The sequence below is a fragment of the Oenanthe melanoleuca genome, chromosome 8, assembly GCF_029582105.1.
Source record: "Oenanthe melanoleuca isolate GR-GAL-2019-014 chromosome 8, OMel1.0, whole genome shotgun sequence".
In the NCBI taxonomy this organism is placed as follows: Eukaryota; Metazoa; Chordata; class Aves; order Passeriformes; family Muscicapidae; genus Oenanthe; species Oenanthe melanoleuca.
Window position 1 is genome coordinate 16,834,068 of NC_079342.1, and position 22,724 is coordinate 16,856,791.

A 22,724-nucleotide genomic window follows, 5' to 3' on the forward strand; every position below is an offset into this window, starting at 1 on the left:
TGGAACACTGCCTTCTTCCTCTTGGCTGTAAAGCCTGAGGGGTGCAGTTAACTTGCTTGTCATCCTCTTTGCTGGTCTGGATTTTAGTTCAGCAAATGGAGTGTGAAGCCAGGAACCTTGAGAACCGGGAGACTTAGACACAGCACTCTAGGAGATAAATTTGTTTCCTAAATATATCCTCTGTAGTCTCCACAAAGAACTTAAAAACTAGCTGAACCTTGCAGATTGGACATTAGTGTGTGTGTCCCTTAAGTTGGTAGCATGTAATAGTTTTGTCCAGCAGTGAGAATGAAATTAAGTAGTGTAGGCAAATACACTTCTGGCAAATACAAATATGGCAAATTTTGGAGCAGTAAGGTTCTCTCAGAGAGGCAGTTGCTGAAGGGTACCCAGCCTGAGAGGTCATGTCAGGAGTGCCAGTTTATCTGAGTTTATTCATATGCTGTAATTTCCTGTCACCACTCTGTTGGATTTTGGTGTGCTAGTGTCCTAGGAATCAGTACTGCAGGAGTTGGTGTCACAGTGAGGTCTGTGACTTGCAGCAGGACTCGATGGTGAGCAAGGAACATGTATAAACAAGTGTGGATTGTACTTCTGATGGTTTTAACTAGGGAAGTTTGGGTAGTCTGGGTAGCAGGCAGTGTTCTGGCTTGGTGATGATAAAGTACACTGTCTGAAATACCCCCTCCTCCATGGAATATATGTGTTGCCTTGCCAAGATACCTGCTGCAGTGGTGATGTTAACTGGTTTCCCCTTTTCCCAGAGACACAGATATTGTCAGAGGTGTTGAAAAAGAGATAATTCATGACATAGAAGATTTTTCTCCTTTGGACAGATCAGTCCCTGCCGAGCCGTGCGCTGCCGTGGATCCTGTGGTGTAACTGGGCTCCCCAGCAGCCCCAGTGCCACCCACTGGGATGGCTCCCCAGCCCCACAGGTCCTGTGTGCAGCCTTTCCTCTGCAGTGCATCCTCCAGCCTGTACAAACATCCTCAGCCAGCTCTGGAAGTTCAAACTCAGCACCTTGTGGTCCCATTACATTTGCTAGGCTTCAGGATAAACCTGGTGGCCACAGCAACTTTTTACAGCATGGAGAATGGTAACATCTCCATATGGACTTTGGCTTTCTGCATTTCTCATGCATAATTGGGTGAAATCATGTAAAAGTTTGGTGCAGGTAAAGGGCCACAGAAAAATAAAATCTGGAACCATGCCTGGTAGCTGGAGATTTAAGAAACTCAGTTTAGAGTTTTCTACACAGAGGAAAGTTATTAAAGTGAAAAGAGGTTTTCATTTTATCTGTTAAATTCATAACACAGCAAGGAATGGATGCTAGAAAAATTTAAATCAAGGATGCAGCAAACATGAAGGTGATTAATTTTGATGCTCTTCTAGAGCTCAGTCCTTTCTGAACCAGAAAGCCCTGTGTGGTGGAGGGAACCAGGCACCTCCTGGGATGAAGCACCTGTCCTGCTCTTTGCACAGGGCACACCTGGGTTGTGGCAGCTGTAAAACTCTAAATATCTGCCATCTGACACTGGTTCTCTTTACTGTGGGGTTTGGACATCCATCAGGTTCTATGGAATCAGAGGTTTTCCATGTACATACAGAGCCATTTTGGGAGAACTCAGGGATGGTTCCTGCACAGGACACAATGGCTTCTGGAGTTTTCCTGGCTCAACATCATCTCAGTCTCCCTGCAGCCCCTGGGCGCTGCACAGCGTGGCTGTGACACTCTGTGGAGTCCTTCTCTTTCTGATTGGAGCTGGAATTGCTCAGCAGGCCCCTGTCAGCACAGTCTGGCTGCCAGGTGGGGGTGACAGCCCTGCCATCAAAACTGCTCAAAGGCCTTTTCAGTTATGTGAGGCTCTGTGCCATCATTTAGACACTGCAAAAGTACATCATTACTTGGGTAAAAAATACTCAGTGATGTCTCCCAGAAGTGCTCAAACCTTTGTTTTTGAGCCTCTATCCAAGCTTCCAAGGAGTCTGACTTGGAGGAAGCCTTTTAATGGGGAAAAAGACCTGTTTTTCAGAGAATTTCAGGGGAGACTGAGTCAAAATGATTGAGACCCTGACATTAGCTTAGTTGGTTAGAGCATGGTGCTGGTAATACCAGAGTTGTGGGTTTAATATCTTTGTGGGCCAGTCACTTAAGAGTTGGACTTGATGATCCTTATGGGTCCCTTTCAAATCAGAACATTCTGTGATCTGCTTCTTTTTTCTTTACCCCACTTGAGAGTATTTTGCTTGGGTACCTAGCTTTGCTCTGGTAAACATTTAAATGTGGAAATGATATTTCTTGGTTTTCTGCAGACTGTACTACAGCTGCAGCATGATAAAACAGTTGACACAAATAGAAAAAAAAATTATTGTATTACAGAAGTGCCAGCATGCACTTGCTATCATTAAGCAGAAAGTCTTCTTTTTTACCAATAGATGAGGCAGGAATTTGGTTCATTACTATAGGAGGAGAACAGGCAACATAGAGAAGCATTAAAATGAAATGCAGGTCCCTTCCTGAGAACCCAGAATGCCTTTGCTTTAGTAACAAATATTCTGAAGAGGTCACTTCTTCTGGCTCCCAGTTCTGTTAGAATCATTCTACTATGGTATCTGTTTACAAAATAAGGTTTGCACTCGCTTTTAATTCTTAAAAGCAGAGGAAAAACCTGAACTTGGCAAAGCCTTTTGAACTGCTGAATCAAGAACTAGCTGCTTGCAAAAAAAGGATTAAAACCTTTTAATCCTTTTGTGCAAAAAAAAAAAAGTTGTTTAATGTGGTAGGCATGCTGGCAAAATTAATTTTCATCTTTTTTCAAGCGCAAGATTTCAGTTTTGTCTGTTTCTTAGTTCTGCATATCTTAGCAGGCTCTTTACACTATGCAATATGCTTTATTAACTTTGAAGTTTTGAAGAAATTTGCAAATAACAAAATGTGGATATGGAAGGAAAAGTAAGTTGCTAGGAGCAGACACAGCTGTTCTGTGCTGCATTAGGCAGTGCGGTGATGACTTGATTTTAGAGCCCCTTAGATGGGGGTTTTATTCTCTTGTCCCTTGTACATATTGTGTGCAAGAGAGAGGCAGCCTGAATTCAGGTACTGGATTTTGTGTATGATTAAATGAATGTTCTATATGTATGCATTTGAAAGCCCTTAAGTGAGTGTTGTGTTAATGGTGATAATTGGAGACTGTCTCCCTGCAATCCTTTCTCAAGCTGAATAAGGTCTAAGGCCAAAGGCCCAAATGCTTAATTGTATTAAACACAGAGGCTGAAAAATTTATTAACTCAGAAAGTGTGTATTACCAAGTTAATTGGAAGTGCCTTTAAGCTATTACCAGGTGGAAATTTGACTTCAGGTTTCGGTTTTAAATTAAAGCAGAAAACCATTCTGTGAGGCTGCTGTGGAAGGTCTGCAGTTAGAGCAGCACTTCTCTGCTCTCCTTTGTTTTTCTGCTCTGTGTAATGCTTGGTATAAGTGCTGGGAAGTTAAAGCTGAACCCATATATAGCTTTGGCTTTTCCCCAAAATATGTAACAGGCTGCACACACAAGCTGTGAGTGCTCTAGGGAAACGTAAAAACAGAAGATGGGAAATGAAGGCAACCTCAGGTTCTAGAATGATGTTTCACTGGGCTGTTTTTCTGCTTTGTTTTTAATCATTGTTTTTCAGTTGTATGCAGGGCTGCTTTATACTGCTTGGAATATTTTTCTGGTTTTGGTTGCATGTTATTTCAGGTATTGGAAGCAAGTAAGAATGATGTCATAGTAGAGGGATTGATTTATTTCCCCCCCACCCCTTCCTGTGGACAAAAGTCAGTCAAAGCCTGGGGATTAGCCATAGTTAGGGATTTTCTTACTGAGATGTAAAGCAGCTCACACTGATAGCCAGCCAGGCACTTTGAGAAAGACATAGCAATTACAACAGCCTGGAAAAATAACGGAGAAAATTTGCCACCCTGTGTGGAAAATCTGTAGGCTCCCTGCAGATGTGATATGGAGAAAAACCACCTCCCCACTGCGATAAGGTCTAAGTTGTCTACATAAAACTTCACAAATAAATCAGCACCCAGAATGTGCCTTGCACAGCATCCTTGTGTGATGGCTGCCTGAGACAATTCTGGTTCAGTATTGTCAGTTAATTTTAGGTGTTTAAACTTTGTAAACAATTTCCATGATTCATAAAGAGACAGAATTAGAAATTTACTCAAGTGCAATACTATGATGACAGGCAGTTGCTTTAGTTTATTAATATCCAGTAATCATGGCCTCAACACTTGAGTGAGCTAATGGCTTTAACCCATATTGCTGTGGAATAAGCAGGTTTATTCAAACATCAGCATTTAACAGGGAAGGCTGAGTTTCTGTTGGTAAAGGGTTGATTTATGTGTAACTGTCCAGACACAGAAGGTTTTAAGATGCTTCAAGAAGAAATTTAAAAATACTTGATTTTGGCTTGAACTTGTGAGGATAAATCCTCTATTGGCAAAAGGGAAAAGAGGGCTTGGAAATGCCTGTCTGGGTGTGGAAGTTCCTGCTGTGTGTCTGCAGAGACACCCCAGCCTTGTAAAAGGCTTTGCCTTTATATTAGGTTTATGCTCAGGAAAGAGCCTCTGCCAAGATGGTGAAGAAGCAGGAGCTGAAGATAGAATTTCTGAGCTTAAGTCCCTACAAATCTGATAAAAGTATATGCTTAACCCTACACGTACCCTTGCATTCTCCTTTAGTTAAGTTTACTCCAGATAAACAAAGCACAGTGGGTCTGGCCTGCTGAAATGAGTGCCTTGAATCTTAGTTCATTGTGTTTCCTTCTGGTGTTTAGGGAGAAGCACAGCTTCTGCTGGATGGCTGCTTTTGTTATTTTTGTAATCTAATTGTTTTACTGAAAGTTACAGAGGTCATTGAACGTGTTAAAAGATCTACTTCTTGGAATTTTGGATATTAATCATTCACTTTATTTGATTTCATTTTGTACAAATTCAGAAGTTACCTCTGAGTAACTTCATGGAAGTCAGGAAAAGGCGGCGACGAGAAATGCAACTTGCTCTGAGATAATGTTTGTAGATTTGATTATCATGGACATTCACACTTGAAGCTGGAAAACTCAACCACTAAAATTGGATTGAAATAGCAGAATCATTTGTCCTAGCTGTTGGGAATCACTTAAGCATTAAAACTTAATAAAATAAGATCATAAAAAAAGAGGAAATATGCAGGTAACATGAGGTAACCTGTAATTCAGATTGATCTGAGGAATATGCTGAATTTGGAGTGCCATTTTCTGTGATTGGGGTGCTGTTAAGTGTTTTTTAAAGTGGATGGGAGAAAGGGTTATGATCCATACCCTGGATAAAAATAAGATTGTGTAAGTATCTGAGCATGCAACACCCCACCACATATATTTGCATTTATTTAATAAGTACTTTGCACCAAGCAACAAAGAACAAAAGTTTCATTTACAGAGTGCTGTCATCTTAGTGAAATAAAACCAAAATAGGAGAAATAAAGAATGAACTAGCCTTGTGCTCATTGAGACCCACAGAGGCTTTGCTAAGCTGTTGTTAAATAAATGTTATTTCAAAGCTCAGACAGGCGCTACCTACGTATAAATTATCCAAGAAAAAAAATGCAGGTTTGTAAAATTGTATTTTGCTGAACAATCTTCCTGCTAATCACAAATGGGCAGGAACTATTGCAAGGAAAGCATAAGGATGCTAAACATAAGGATAGCTGGAGAGCCCACTGACTTGTCTCCTGCCCTGCAGTGGATGCTTAGAAGAATCACAGATTAGCTTTCCCAGAGTATCTTTCCAGTAGGCATCCGTCCATGCACAGACATCAATCATCCAGGATCATAAAGGAAACAGAGAAATACTTTAGCTGTATATAAAAGCATGGGCCACCTCTGTCTTCTAGACCACTTTATTTCCACTTTAAAGTCAGTCAGGAACATGAGAAAGTCTGTGTCATTGTTGGTTTCTTCCCAGTGTTACAACTGAGCCACAGCATCATTTTTCGCATATTCATCCTGACAGCAGCCATGTGAGAACAGCAGGTTAGTTTTACAGAGGAAGGTGAGGCACAGTTGTGCCTTTGTGTATGTGACAGGAAAGGTTGAAGGCAGGGATTTCAAACCTGAATTTCATAATTTCCAGGCTCAGGAACTGATTTCATTGTGATTTGTTCATTCATTCCAGTGTCAGTAATTTCTTATTATTCATTTAGCCCAGGCACCCAAATAAGATTGCCCATGCCTATTGTATGTCCTTATCCAGCTCATCTTACATTGCAACTGTAAGTTTTTTCTTCACAGAGGAGTCTGCTTCCAATCTTAATTTAGCTCAAGTCGTAAAAGCTTTCGGATAAAAATATAAGCTTCCCTCTCCTACAACACAAGTCTTATTTTTGGCTGCCCATCTATTTAGAGCAGTGAGAACCATGAGGACAGAGATTTTTTTCTTCAAAATCTTTCACAGCAGGTGGGTGTTCACAGAACACTTAATTGCAGACATGTTCTGTAATACATTTTTCCTCAAACTTGTGTGTGACCCTTTGGAAAAATGGCATCCACAAGAACAGAAGGAGGATTATGTTGCCAGTGCTTGAATTAAAGTTTTTTGGATGAGGAATATTTTAGGTGAGTGCTAAATACTGAAAATGCATCCGGATTCCATTCAGTTTTCCCATTTATTTTAAGAAAATGATGGGTGTTTGAAATAAAACAAGTTAACATTTGTGTATATTATGTATATTTATATTGGCATATATTATATTTCAGTCACTTGAAATTTTTGGCTCTTACAGAATTACAGGGAAACTTATTTTATGTGACAATTGTATGTTTAATGAAAATCAAAAAAGGGAACGGAAATTTTCCTCTTCTACTACTGATGTTTGGTAGGGCAGATTTTAGAACAGGTGCTGAGGTGGTTTTCTGATTTATAAGAATTGTTTCACAGAAAAATTTTCCAGAATAGCAAGGACCTATATATATATATAATATACATATATATTTATTTTGTTTTAATATAACATACAGGGGAGAGAGGCATCTTCATGTCTGTGCCTGGCTCTGAGGTGCCCTCCAGGAAAGGTGTCAGTGGCTCTCAGGAAACCTGAGGTTCTGTCTTTGAGGGCTTCAGGTTCCCCTCCCAAACCCATCACACTTTGTTTCCCAGGGAAGGGCAGGCCACAGCTGTATTGCTTAGAGCATACCTGACTGTCTCTGGCTTTCTTTGCAAGCTCTGGTGCACTTTTTAAAATATAATTCAAAGGAGCTTTTTTTTTTTTGAACATGTCACACACCCAGCTCAGGACATTGCATGAGTTTTCTGCTGTTTTTCCAGGTTAATTCAGTAGAGCAGTGTGTGCCTAAATCTCTGCAAGCGTTTTGTCCATGCCATGAGGCCCTCCTTGGGATTTACTTTATAGGATTATCCACAAATATGTGCTTGCTCGACAAGTATCTTTTTCAACACTATGAAATGCGAAAGGAAAGTCCTCTTCTTCTGAAATGTTTTCTAGTTTTATTTTAATTTCTCAATGGACAGCATGTCTGAGAAAGTTGTTATTTTTCTGCCCCCAGCCAAATAAGATGAAACCAGTTTCTTACAAGAGAAAGAAATATTCTATTTTTTACAGTCTTCATCCTCAGAACTGTGTTGTTCCCATAAACCTTCTAGAATAATTTCATTCTGAGCAAAGACCAAACAGGGAAAATTTCAGCCAAGAAGGTAAAAGTTTTCCCATTTTCCTGCCTGAAGCTTATGAATGAATAGAAATGAGAGCAGTGGCTTCTACTCCTGGTGTAACAGGAACTTTGTTTTGAAGCGAGGAGCAAGAATTAGTTCAGAGGGTGAGGTCTGAATGTGCTCCAGGGATCTGTCACTGAGCAGAGAGGCTAGGGAGGGAAAGACTGGAGTAGTCTGGACTTCTGGGAGCTGTGCCAGTCTGGAGTTGTTACTCCATGTGATGGAGTGGGTGAAGGTGGGTGTGATGGGCACCCAGCCATCCAGCACCTCTCCCTGCTGTCACCCAGGGCTTCCTCGGGAGGTTCTCCCAGGCTGGTATTTCAGATTTGTCTTGGAAGCACAATAGCTTTTTCCTTTCCCCCCACCCCTTAAGCTTTCAACAGGAAATCTTCAGCATTTGTCCTTAGGTTATCAAGGAAAAGACAGGTTTTCACTGCAGAAGACACTTCAGATCCTTGTATTTATATGTATCATGTTTGAGCAGCAAACCTTCCTACATGCATCATCTTCTGTGGACACTGTTCATTTTGAATTTAAGGAGAGGGAAAAGACAGCATGTAGGTTATGTCTGTATTTGCAGTACGTCCTTATTTTTTCTGACTGTGTTTCAAGGCCTACCCTAAGAGTTCAAATGCTCAAAATGGGCTAAAAAAGACAGCTTGTGCCATGATCTGGCCCTGTCCCCAGTGTTGCCCCTTGGAGGGAATTAGTGATGGTCTCACAGCAGCTTCCTCTGGGCAGTGGAGTTACAGAGATGTTGGTTGGTGGGGAGGTGTGGAGCTTGTCTGGCACACTTAGCATGCATTTTCCACAGACATCAAGAGTTTAGTGAATACTCTGTTGCACTTGTGTTCGCTCTCACTGAGATGAGTTTTGGGATTTGCTGTATCAGTTACAAATGAGTATAAAAATATGTATGCTCATGCCCAACTCTATTGTCCTGGGGCCAGGGCTCAGGATTATAGGTTTGCTTAACTAGTACTTTCCTTCCATTTCAAAACTTCAGGGCATAGAAATGTTTAAAATGTCTTTGTAGAAATACCCTTTCACTGGCTGAGAATTTGGTTTATATGCAAGTGTACTTCAGTGTCCAGTCTCAGAGGATTTAGATGGTTTCCAGAAATCAGTGTTGCTCAATTAAATGTGCAAGAGAAAAAGGTTCATTGCAACAATGCAAAATCAAGGCAGCAGGTTTTTGAGCTTTTACTGCAAGTGAACATTCAATTTCCTTTTGTTCTGGTTTTAATAGTATTGATCTTTTTTAAATGTACAAAAGTAAAGTAAGTCCTCAGTGTATGTGCTGGGGAGTAAGTATGAAGTCAGAGATCTAATTGCATTGTATTCTTCAAGGACAAAAGTTTTTGGATTCTGCTGTATTTGCCATTTTGAAAAAAATTACACTATTTAACTAAGATGACAGAGTAAATAACAGAAAATCAGAAAACCAAATCAGCTGCTGAAGTGCAATACAAGACATCAGCTCAGCACACTGCATAGCAAAACAGTCAATCACAATGCCATCACTAGCAGCCTGAATGGTAAATTAACATTTCTCTGAAATAGATGAGAGGTGAATAAACAGAGATATATGTAAATACAAACTAAGTAGAAATAGGCATGATTATAGATGAGTAAATATGTGGAATCAGCATCAGTTAAGCAAGCAGGCTTAATAATTGCTTGCTGTTCATGTCAGGACAATGTGCCAAAGCCTTTAGACAGCAGCCATCATGTATTAAAAGGCATTTCCTGGATTTTGAGCACAGTCCTGGGGCTCTCTTTACCAAGGGTAGCAAAATTCAGTACACTTCTGTGAGGAATTTCTGTGGTGAGGCCAGGTCTGTGATACTCTTTAACAGAAGCTAGTTGAGGACAGAGCATGTCATGGGTGGACTCTGCTAACTCTCCCTGTGGAGTTAAATGTTTTAGTGTTTTATAGGAATGTGGGATCATCAAATGCTTTTGCAGATCACACAGTGCAAAATTTTTCCATAGAGCTAGTACAGATGAGAAATACAATACTGGATGCATAGTTTTATCCATCTCAATCTGTTATGTAAACCTTGAAGACACTCCACTATTTTAATGAGATTTTTAATTGATTATTCAAATTTTTTTTTTTCTTATTTTTGTCGAGTCTTTCATGCCTGAGTGCCACTTTGGTTTCTTTGCTGACTTTCACTTCTAGTGACTAGTTTCTTAACAAGCATAGGCTAGCTTCTGCAGGTTTCCAGATACTGAAACTGTAGGATTTTCGTGTCAGTTCACATTTAAAATTAAACTAAAGGTTGTTACTTGTATACTTAAAACGATATTAATTTTTATGGATGTGTTAATAGCTTTCAGTAAAACTAATGTCAAGGTATGGTACATTTCATAGGTTTGATATGTCTGCTGTTCTGTAATTTGCAGTGCTATGACCATGGTATAAATCTGCAAAAATCCATTTATTAGAAAATAAACCGTAAAAATGGTTCCAAACTGTCATATACCTGAATGAATGCCCAGGGGGCAGGGGGGAGCCTCCTGTTGCTCTCATTTTCAGGCAAGCCAGATGGACTTTTATTCATTTCAGGAGAAAAAGGTATGTTGCACTGAAAAAGGTTGCAGTCTGCTCTGAATTTGTGTGGCTGGGGCCATTCAACCTGGATTTCTAGTAAGAGCACCGGTTATTTTAAAATTTAGATTAACATGACACATTCCATGCTTACCTGATGTCCTCATGGGGGTGATTTGGTTATTTTTCCAGGCAAGCCAACGTTTATGAAGGCTCCTGAAGATCAGATTGGGATTTCTGGAGGAGTGGCCTCTTTTGTGTGTCAGGCAACAGGAGAGCCCAAACCGCGAATCACGTGGATGAAGAAGGGGAAGAAAGTCAGTTCTCAGCGGTTTGAGGTAATTAACAAAAGGAAGAAAAAGCCCAAACCTGAAAATTTGGTAATCAGTCTAATCCTCACAGGTCTTAATTGCACAATAATCATCACTGCAACCTGGGTATCTCTTTGTCACTACAATGCAGAGTGTAAAGCTTTAGTGTAAAGCAGGTTTCCTTCCCTGCAGCAATGCAATCTGTAGAGCAGGTGGTGTCCTTTGAGCACGATGCTGGAAACACACCAACAGGACATCCTCCTTCAGATGGGAGACAAGAGTTGGATCTAGCAGTATTTTCCTATTTTCATTGTCAGAATTTATAAGTTACCTCTTTGACCTACAATCCCCAGTGGAATTCAAAAGTGAGTTGCCAAAAACACTACTTGAAATCTTTCTAAGTGTTGGCTACTGCCATCCCTCCCACAAAGGTATTTGGAAGGGGAATGGTGAAGGGTTAATTGACATCCCTGTGAGCTAAAGTAGGAGAGGAGGGAAGGGAGAAGAGCAGGGATCAGAAACATCTTTGAAAAAGGGTCCAATTTGGTTCATATTTTACATAGCAAATATCTTTTCACTGACTTTCTCCACCTTTTTCTCCGCTTTCCTTTTTTGGTGTTGGGCTCCCTTCTCTAAAACTGCCCTTGCAAATGTGACCCTTCTACAGTTCTGCTGCCTTTTCTCTAATCCCCTGTCTTTGATGTTTTTGCTTTCCTGACTGGAGCACAAGATGACTTTGCTGCCCAGAATGGATTGATTCAAGTCACCAATTTTAATCATGATTTCCTGTGTGAGCAGAAAACCTTGATTAAAGTAATCAATTTTAATCTTGTTTTACATTGTTATTTTTCCCTGGTAAAAGTTTTGTTGTATAATAACTATTAAAAGATTCTAATTTCTAAGTAGATACAACCTTTATAGTGAATTTGGTGCTTGTTGTGGCTGACCAGAGGGCTATGCCATATTATATGCATTTATATGAGCAATTTTATACCTTTGTTCATGTCAGTTTGGATGCATAGCTTGTGTCAGGACATAGTGAATATTTTTTCCCTAAGTAACTATTAATTTTACTTCATTTTTAGTTTTAATTAGGGAAAATTTGGAAGTAATTTCAAATGGAGAAAAAACCAAATCTGATGTACACATACTAAGTTATGACACAGAAGAGGTATCCATCATTGGCAAATTAACAACATTTTGGTCTCACTGCCTGTCTGGCTCTTAGTAATTGTAGCTCTGTTCCTATCACACAGTGTTTGTTCAAAGGATAGTGAGGGCAAAAGAGCTTTTCTGCTTTTTCATCTCTTAGCTTTTTAGTCCTTATCATTGAACTGAATTAATCTCTGTAGCTGACTTTTTCTTGTTTTAAAATTGAGCAGTAGCTCTGTCCTTCGTAAAGATTTAGTATATTGTCACAGTTTTATGTTTAATTTAAAAATTAGTATTTTCAAAAAATTAATTCTTTAAAGTGTATTATAGTGATATTCATATTCCTCTTTCTTTACCTGACTATATTAGAGGTTTCTTCTTCATACAGAAGGGCTGTTCCTTCCAGTATGAGGAGTAACAGATTTTTTAGTGGTCTTGGTTACCTTTTGATTTCTTCCTGTTTTTCCTGTCACTGCAGAGTCTTGTGGTGCATTGTCTTCCTCCTTCCTGTTCTCTCTCTTTTGATCTTTATGCTGTGGGAAGTGCTCATAAACAGGCCCTTGAAAAGAGGGGGGAAGTTTTGCAGGGGGTAGCAGCCCTAGGTTGACATCCGTGTTTGGAGGGAAGGATCCCTTAAGCCTCCTCATCTCCTCAGTTCCCAAGGGACAGGAGTGGGTGGCATCTGCCTTTCCATCATGCTGTCACTATCTGCTAATCAGATAGTATTTCCAATTTTTGCTGTACTCTGGAATAGGAGAAGGGTGAGTTTGGCATTAATAGTGGCTTGAGGCTGTACCTTCACAGCCTTGCTGTTATGAAGTAGCATATCCAGCTACTAACTAATAAATACCTTTTTCTTCCATGTATAAGTCAGAGTAATGCATTTTGCAGCTTAGCAGGATGGATGGAAAGGCAATGATTTATTAAAGACTTAATTTATTATGCTGGGGAAGGAAGTGTAATTACATCACTGTTGATTATGCCAGAGTTGCAAAGTACCCAGTGCTGAGGGACATTAAAACCCCTCACTCTGCTGGAGTTAGCATGCACTGTAGGTGCTCGAGGTTTTATTCAAGTTTTGTTACTGTTTCCCTAGCAATCCCACAGGAGTATATCATTCTCCTCTTCCATCAAGGTGAAAGTTGGCACTAAATTGTATCAGTGATTAGTAAAATCATTAGTGCAAATATGGCTCAGATGTTTTAAATCATCAGATTCACATCTTTATTACCAGGTTGATAATTTGTCAACCTTAATTGATCCATAAAGAACCTCATTGGGTCTTCATTTGTTCTGGCCTCCTCAGAGGACAAATACATTCTTGACACTGAAATTTTTGTGCTGCTGGATTTGGAACACTTAACTTACTCCATGGCATATTAGAACTTATGGGGCTTGTTTTGGTTTTTGTTCTTCCTCTCCTAGATTGTTTTGACTTTGAGTGCCGTTGCAGAAGACAGCAGTAATGAAGTGTTTTCTTTCCACCCTCAAAGGTTATCGAGTTTGACGATGGGTCAGGGTCAGTGCTGCGGATACAGCCCCTGCGTGTTCATCGAGATGAAGCGATCTACGAGTGCACAGCCACCAACAGCGTGGGGGAGATAAACACAAGTGCCAAGTTAACAGTGTTGGAAGGTAAGGGGCAAGTTTTTGCAGCCTTAAGTGGCAGGAGACGTGGCTTTGGCAGCTATGTGTTGATATGCTGCATTTAAAGGGCGTGGTGATATTCCAGCTTGGTTTGGTACAGCTGTGTTCTTCCTGCAGCAGTTGCTATAATTTTTCCTATAATAGAACATCATATTTTGAGACAATCATGGAAGGATTGCAGATTCTGAACTGTCTTTAGAGTGTTTTTGTTGTCTGAATGAGAGGTGTCATTTCTGACATGGAGGGCTGTCTGCAGAGACATTTGTATACTTTTCTCATCTGTTTGCTTTCATATAATATCCATCTTCAGGGTATCCAAGTATTGTATCTCACAATCAGAAACTTAATCTATATTGCTGCACCTTCTGGATTAAAGCAGCACATAGATTTTTCAGGTTAGTCTTCAGATTTTTAATTTGATATGAAAATTAGTTGTGTTTATTTTTCACTGTACTCATAATTTTTAATTCTGTCTCTCTTGTTAAAGCATAGATTTTCCTCGTTGTCTGCTGTATGAGCAGGTTTTATTTTGCTTCTATGTTGTTTCTGCTAAATGTTTGTTGAAAAACAGTTTATTAGATATAAACAGGCTTGTGAACACTTGATTTTTTAAATATTAAATTGTCAGAATTCTTTTCTGCGTTTAAGGGAAGAAGGTGTTTTTCCAGCACAACAGTGTGTTCTATCATTTGTTTATGTATAGGATTTTGTAAATGTACTGAGGTGTTACAAATCTGGGGCATTTGGCTGAATGGGTTTTTACCCCTTGCATTTTTACCCCTTACAAGCAGGAAAAGGCTCAGGCAAATTGCTTGTTTCTTATAGATTGATGTGGAAACTTCTAAGTGATGAAAAAACTAGACTGGAAAGTGTTTATTGTTGTAGGATTTTGAATCAGAAGAGAGTGGTTATCCCAGTGGTGAGTGTGCCAGCCACACATGACAAGTTGCCTATTGTTCCTTGTTCTCCCATCCTCATTTATAGCATAGAGGTAATCATATTTTCCTTTCTGCTCTGTGACAAAGAATGCATTAAACAACTGTAATGTGCTCAGGCACCGTGGTGATGGGAATCATAGAAATCATTCAATACCTGATGTGATTGTGTATCTTGTTTCTGGAGGTGGGGCATCTTAAAGATCAGCTTGCTCTCCAGTGATAGTATTATTAAGAATAGGATAACAAGTGCTATAGACTTGAAAATTATTGGGGGACAAAAATCGCATTCTTTTTGTTACTTCTTGCCTTTGTAGCAGTGTATGTGAGTGCATAAAGCTCAGTGGAACTCTTTCAGCAGTTTATGTGCAGATCTGCATTTAAATGCTTCCTGCAACTGGATTTTTGTGATACTGGATGCTTGAATACCACTCTTCCATGCACATTCCTATTTCCTTTGGTTGTAGTTGCCTTTATGTATCTTGGATATGTATGCACATGCACACACACGCTAATAATTTATTTGCTCTCTGTTAAGTGTTCAAAGGCCCACAGAGACATGCATTGCATCAAGGAGCACAACAGTATTTCTTAGCTCCATGGTGCTCCTGCTGATTTCCTGATGAGGTAAAACTTGCAGACCACCACATAAATAGGGAATGTTAGGAAACACCACAGACAGGAAAAGACATGCAGGCACACAATTTAAGAGCTGCAGAAGCAAAAATCAGTAGCAGTCAAGCACTGAGCCTGCTTTTCTGTTTGGAAAATTCGTTTAATTGGGAGTAATGATAGTTGAACATGATCCCATAAGGTCAAAAACGATCTGCAGGCTGGGGGGGCTGTGTTTTCCACTCAGCCTGAAGAGTATCGACCCCTTGCTGGGCACTCTTGTAATGGGCAAAATTAAGAAACATTTGCTGCCTAACAATTTGTATGTCTCATGCATATAGAGTTGTGGGCTTAACTGCGAGGATGGAGAGCTGCATGTCCCTTTTATGTTGGCTTAACTGATAAAGAAGATGGATTCTGTTATGATGTATTTATATTTAATAAAATATGTTTTACATTTCCCTTTTCTGAGACTTTTCTACAGAGAGCTCTGTCAAGTTATCTTATTTTTCTGCATTGTCTGATAGAGATGATGATGTTTCTGCATTTTATGAATACGATTTTTTTTTTAATTACTGTTACTGTTCCTTTGTTTACACTTTGGAGAAATAGATGTTGCCCTGGTTGTGGTAGTTTACTCTCAATGGCTTCCAAGAAATAGTGATAAGTGCCTAAGTTCTCCATTACACCATCACTTTTCTAACATGAATTTTGTATTTGAAAATGGCACATTTCATGTGGAACCCTTGGTACTTGCAAGACTGTTAAGTAGGATTGGATATTTCCCTCTGCTTTTGGGGTAAAAATAATTTCCGTAATTGGTCTCAGATGGCAGTTTGAATGATACAGACATTCTGCACTTCCTTTCAAGAATTTGACTAATGCAGTGGTCCCTGGTGTGTGACAAAGCTTATCATAGACATCCTCGTGGTTACATGCTGCTAAATACACAGCATGTATTGATTTTTACATTAAAAATCCTTTATAACAATAAGTTTTAATGCTCCTTCACAATTTGCCTTTAGAACATAGGCCTTAACATTAAATCCAGAAGTCACAGTTAGGGTTTAGCAGGCTGTTATTAGATGTCTTTGTAGCTAACTAAGCAGGAGCTTTATTTTATTTAGATTCCTGAGATGTTTTACAGATCAGAAGCAGGTTATCCTTTCTAATTGCCAACTTATTTAATTCTGAATATTAAGAGAGAAGCATGAGTCCAGTCTTCCTGGGGAATCAGGAATTCTCACATAAGTGAATCTCTTTTAACAGTTTGCTTCCCTACTGCCCTTTTATTCTTTGCTTCCATGTCTTTCAGTTTTCCCTTCTAACTGCAGATCCTGTTGTGACCAAACTACGTACACTTTGTGTAACTGGAAATTATTTCTCCTGTTGATAGTAGAAGAAATAGACATGCGTATACCTTCTCTTCTCATTTCTCCTGGGTAGCTGATAAGCTGAATTATGTATGAGTCATATTGAACATTTCTATCTTTTTTCCAATTATGACCTGAAGCAGCACAGAAGTATGTTTCTGCTTGGCAGAGGAGGAAAGCAGTGCAGGGAGGGGGAAGGCTAGAATCAATAAGCTGACACACATTCTCAAGAAAAGCCTCAGGGACAGTTAGTGGCACTAACAAATTAATAAATATATTATTCAGTGGTAATGTTGAGAATTACAGAGCATTTTAAATAGGGAGGTTATAACATAAGTAGGAAGGATGCCAGCGTGCAAGAACGTAGCAAGAAGCTGATGGCAGGAGAGCAGAAATCTGTGGTGCCTTCCATGAGGCTCCTTGCATGCTCTGCATTGCAGCAGAGCTGGGAAAGGGTGATGGTAACAGTGTTTGTCTCTGGCTGCCTGTTCACCAAAGGATGCCTTCAGTCTGTTTTCCAGCAGTTTTCACCCAACGGGAAGATAAGGAAAAGCAGGGGAAAAAAAGATCTTCAAGGGGCAGGGAGAAGTGTATTGATTCTTTGGGAGAGAAAGGTAGCTTAAATACAAAATATGTTATCAGTCCCTTCTCCCAGAGCTTTCCAACAGGGACATCCAGTTTTGATTTCCAGAACTGGAAGACCAGTTAATTGCAGCTGGCCCTTTAATGCTTTACAAGCAGTCGGTTTTTCACTCCCTTGTAATCCAGAGCATACAGTCACATCCAAGTGACACTAAATATATGCAGTTTCATTTCCCTTTGTTTTTAAGTAGGTTAAATGAAAATACCATCTCAAATTTCCATTCTAGATCTATGCAAATCCCCTATGCCTCTATCCCAGACTCCTAATCATGTGGCATGTAGTTATTTGCCTGGAGAGTGCTGCCAGGCTCCACAGGAGAGCACCTCCTGGTAAAGAGGACAGGTAGAAAGGCCAAGGAAGAGCTGCTTGCACAGTGGGTTTCAGTTTCAAGGTAACCTGGCAAGTTAAGTTTTGCTGGCTGGCTTTGTGCTGACAGAAGTCGAGGAAGTTCAGAAGCATTTCACTGCAGCCCTGGTCTTGTGTTTAGCATGAACTGAAACGTCCTCATGGTACCAGCATTGTGCTCAGCACAAATCCAAAACTCAGCACAGTACAAGCTACTATGAAGAAAATTAAGTCTATCCCAGCCAAAAGTAGCACACCTAGAAAGTTCCTGAGTGCAGCAGTTGTCCTAGGGTGGCAGGCACTTCTAGCATAACATAATTTGCTGTTTACTGAACCATGTCATGAGCTTAATTTCTTTCACCATCTGCCAGCTGCATTCCAGTTCCTGGGGTTACCCTGTTTGAAATGCTGTAAATGGTAAACATTTGACTGTTACAAATGATTTCTGCAGAGAGCTAGATCTCAGAAGGCCTGAACCAATATGCCCTTTCTGTAAACATCTATCTAAAAGCGATTTTTGTCATTGGAATAGTAAACAGAAGTTAGCTATGTTTAATCCTTGTTTATGTTTGGTTAGTTACAAAAGGATCAATCAGATCACTGTACTTTTGCTTCATTGTTTTTGCGTCTTTTTGCCAGGAAGAATTTCTTGCAATTTGTTGTAAAACTGAAACAATTACAGAATGGAAATTGAATCTATTTGCATGCGCTCATTCTGACTGTGTAAATGAATTAAAGCTCCCTGTGCTCTGCTGCTCCTGGGATTGCTACTATTCACTTCATGTCTCTGGTCAAGAGAGGACAGGTCTTTCTTCATGTTTCCTGTTAATTAACTGTTCCAACATCCTTTGGTCCCTCCCTGGGAAGAAAGACTGCTGTGATCCTACTGCAGAGGTCCTGCTCCTGTTCTTAGCTCTCTACACAGGCAATCCCAATAGCACTTCCTTCTGTAGGAGGCAGGCACTTCATGGACCTCTGTAACTATTGCTTTGCCAAGAGCTCCTGTGCTCAGTGAGACTCCACTCACTGTGAGTGCTTCCCTGCTTAAGGAAATGTCCTAATGTGCAGTGATGGACAGAGAAATGAAGAGCTTGAGTCTGCTTTTCGTTGGGTCTTGGCATGTCCCATGCTTGTTAAAAAGAGAAGCACTAAGCCAACAACTCATGGTGGCCTCATTGCAAAGTTCAGGTTGTCACCTAAATATGTCACCTAATCTAAATATGAGCTCATGTGGACTTGTGCTATTAAGGTGTAAATAGTGTTCACAAGGAGAGAGTGCATTGTGCTGCTTGACAGCAGGTTGCCTACTATTGGTTGGGTCAGTTCAGGAGCCCTGTCATCGTGCTAACAATTCCACTTATTTCCCAGGTACTGACCAGTGTGGCTAAAGGGATCCTCCAGGGGGAAAGAGGTGGTCTCTTGGTCCCACTGTGTACAGAATATTGAAGGGCATTTGTGATCAGTTTCAATTAGACCAAGAAATTTTACGGAGGCTGTTTTACTTGTATCACCATTATGTGCCATGCTGCCAAAACCTAGACTGCCATGGTATCTGAAAAACTGTTACAGCTGCTTAAGTTTTGGTATCTACAGAGCACCTATCATTTTAATTCAGGTGTGAAACTCCTGGTTCTGTGAATATTATATTTATTTGCTGTCAAAGATTGGATTCAGAACAACATTACGGTTTATTTTTATAATATTTAACAAGGAAGACTTTCTTGGCTGTGAGTGAAAGACAAAGAAGTAATTTTCTCAGGTAAAGAAAAGTTTTAACTGTTGTTGGTCTCTCCTTCAAACAGGAGAGTCAGCAGATCTTTAGAACGTATCAGACCCAAATGCCATAATTTCCATTTCTTATCTCTGTTTAAATGATTAACTAATGGCACATAACCATGTAATGTATCCATGATAGCAAGTTCCCTTAGAAGACTGCCATGCACTAAGGTTAACATCCAGGTTCATTCCACAAGTTTATGAAGCAAGAAATACAACCTTTGAAAAGTTTCATATGAAATATCACATTGTTAATGCCAAGCTGAACCCTTTGGAGCTGTGCACTCCCATAAAACCTTGTATCTGAATAGGTACTGACCTCTTAATCTTGAGAACGTTTTTCTTTTGCAGCAAATGGCTATTTCTGCATATTACCTCTGAAATGAGGTCCTGTGAGATGACACCTGTAACAGGATGGGGTGTTGTCACATTCTTAGCAGCAAGTTTCAGTGGTATTGCAATGCCCAAAAGCAACAGCTCTGATTTGGGAGGGACTTTCCAGATAAAAACAAGTGAACTTTAAGTGTCAAACAAAAGAACGGGAGAATATTCTACAGAATTCTGCAAAAGCTGTAACACAGCCAAGTAGGTTGAAGTTGTAATTGTGCAGTTATGTACTGTAAAAGACTTCTCAGAGCTTCTTGTCTCGTGATTTATTCCAAGTTTATTTAACAGTGTATAAGTTCTGACTTTGGTATTGGAAATGGTGTTCAGCTAAGAAATTCTGTTGCCAGTAGTAGTTGTCTCAATTTTATTTGCTCCATTTCTGAAATTCCTCATGAAGATAATCAGAAACATGGATGTTTATTCAGAGCCTTGTGACAACAGCCCACTGGTATCTTCTGTCTGTTATGAAAATGAATAATTGAGTCTTGGGCATTATTTTTTCTTGGGCTCAGGGTGTTGAGACAGGTTACTTCTGACTCTGACTTCTGTTACCTTAGAGCTTCCTGGGAGATTGCAATGAAAAGTGTGTCAGGCTGTTCTAGTGCTGCTCTGCTGTCAAAACGTTCAGCCTATTCCAGTAGGTAAATGAGGCACAAGCAGATTAGTTTAACTCTCTGGCAGGGATGTGCTCATGCAGGCAGGTTTCTGTCTTGCTAGGGAGGTGTGCCTGTGGGTTGCCATCTCCCAGCTGAGGCCAGGGATGGCCAGATGACTGTTTCTGCCTCTCTGTTCCAGTTTGAAATCAGACAGGTTAGATTAAATTGTCTGTGGTTTAAACTAATCTGTTTTGACTCTCTGTTGGAACAGATCATCAGTCCCAGCTGGGAGGCAGCAACCACCAGCACTGCCTTTCACATCCCTGCAGAAAGGCTGGCATTCCCATGGGCCCTGACCCCCCATGGCAAAGCCATGCCTGGAGAGCTGTGACAGCACTGGGATTTCCATGGTGTCAGTAGGCAGGAAAGCCAGGGGGGAACGTGGCACAGCCTAGGCTAAAAAGAGTGGTAGTCTAGACATGGTAGGAGAATGGAGCAGCAGGGTGAAGGCTGCCAAGGAGGAGATGGATGTCTTGTAAAGTTCTTGTACTAGACATTATGAAGGAAGGCAAAAATGACATAGGTGTAATTAAAATATTGTAAATCTCAAAGCAGGTTATTTTGTTGGTAAAATGAGTGTTTAGGTCCCAGTTAACTAGAAAGTGGCCAGCTAAACCTCCCCCTTGCTGTAAAATCCCTGCATGAGTTTCATGGGGTCAGTCTTCTTTTTTGGTTCTCCTGGTCTCAGTGCTTCCTCCTATTCTGCACTTCCAGGGACTTTCTGAACATTCTGTACTAGACATGTGCACACAAGGAGTCTTGCAAAGGCCTTTTCAAAAGCACTGATGAACCAATAAATTTTGGAGATAGACCTTTGAACGGGCTCCAGGATCATAGCTGCTTTTTTGATTCAGCTGGTCACTGGCTAGCATAATTTCTCTCCATTTCTTTAATGCACCCACACTCCCTCTCCCTCTTCCTCTCCTCTTGTTTCCAAGCAATATGTGCCAGTCTTACAGCAAAAATTCTATTTTTTTCTTATCATTATTCATATTATTCCTGTCACTTAAGGTGATTTGGCTCTTCTGACTTGATTTTTTTGACTGTCGTCTTTATTTATTTACAGCAACTCTACAGCACTATCAATTTAAGACCCACCTTTTGTGCAAAGGCTGCTGAAGAATCTCATAATTTCAAAACTGATGTTGAAGGAACTTGTTGATAGAGACCATTATTGCATGACTAATAGAAAAATAGCGAACAAGAGAGTGGAGTTGATTAGGTGACAGTAAGCCCTGATTTGGCTCTCCAAATGTTTATTTGGTAATAACTAGTTTGAGGATGGAGCTGGTGACTCTCAGATAATAAAATTATTTTGGAGGACTGGCAGCCAGAAGAAAATATTTGTATTAATTAACTGTGTATGCAGGGTCCTAGAAGTCTTTCAGAGAAGGAGAAAAAAAGACATGAAACCCCATAATTATAAAGTAATAATTTTCTTACTGTAAAAGGCATTTAATGGAAATTTATTTAATTTATTTGGAACAGGCAAACGAGAATTTAATTCCTTTAGATAATATGTAACTGTAAACCTTGTCAGAATAACTCACACACAGATTTCTTCTCAGATTTAACATCTACTTGTGACCATCAGAAACTAAAATAATAGGTCTTTATCATCAGATGTTTCAAAAGACCTTTCTTACTGCTGGATCTCTTTCAAGATGCCTGTTCTGAGGGCGTCTGTGGCAACCTGTTATTGACAGATGTGCTCTCTGTAGCTGGTATGTCAGTCCTGCTGCTATCTCCTGCTGACTAATAAAGTTTGTTGCTGGTGTGCATTTGTAGAATCTTTGAAGTCTGTTAGGTTGTGGAATAGCCTTCTGAAAGAAGTAGTAACTCATTGCTTAACTACTGGAAATTAATCAGAAATGCTGCTTGATAATGCCACAATAATTATCTGCTTTGGTTCCAAGGAAAAAATGGAAGGGCAAGAGTAAGGTGTCTGAAAAGCCTTTGAGGCCTTAACTGTTTTTGCAAAATTATCTTTCCTTTCTGCTCATAACCAGGAGACTGCCCACAGCTTAGTGATATGTTGTCATTTACTGGCACGCCATGGCTTACACAGACACTTAAGATGGTGATCTTCTGTACCTTCTTGTGCAAAAGTGGGAGAATGTATCCCCTAGATAAAACTGGAGAGTAAGTTCTTAAATGAAAAATGGGGCTTGGAGAGTACAGAATGTGATAACCACAACTGTGGGGAATGCAGTGCTTGCTGCTACAAAAGCAAAAACTCTGTGTGCGAGGAAGGTTCCATCCAACCCTCATATGTTCAGTGTGTTATCAATTAAGTCATTCTTGGAGAAATCAAAATTTTTAAATGTAAGTCAGAAAAATGTGAAATTGGAATATCAGCACGTGCTATTAAATCAGCAACAGCTGTTCAGAAGAGAGCATGTTCATGTAGGGAGCACATGTGTTTCTTACTGTACCTGTGGAAGAGAACATTCAACAAGTATTTTAACTTTCTCTCCTGTAGAAAAAGGAAAATCAAATAACTATTGCTGTTGGGCTGCCTTTTGGTCTTGGTCTGAGATGCAAAACAAAGCAGGTTTTGTGCTGAAGACTGTAATA

General features: G+C 40.0%; 1 protein-coding gene across 5 annotated transcripts in view; it reads left to right on the plus strand.

The window, feature by feature from the left end:
* The window catches only part of PTPRF (protein tyrosine phosphatase receptor type F), a 369,892-nt gene that overhangs the window by 167,558 nt on the left and 179,610 nt on the right, over positions 1 to 22,724 (plus strand). For all 5 annotated transcript variants that reach the window (XM_056497305.1, XM_056497306.1, XM_056497308.1 and 2 more), the window contains 2 exons: positions 10,503 to 10,648; positions 13,267 to 13,408. In XM_056497305.1, the coding sequence (XP_056353280.1) occupies positions 10,503 to 10,648; positions 13,267 to 13,408 (288 nt within the window). The remainder of the gene's footprint in view (positions 1 to 10,502; positions 10,649 to 13,266; positions 13,409 to 22,724) is intronic.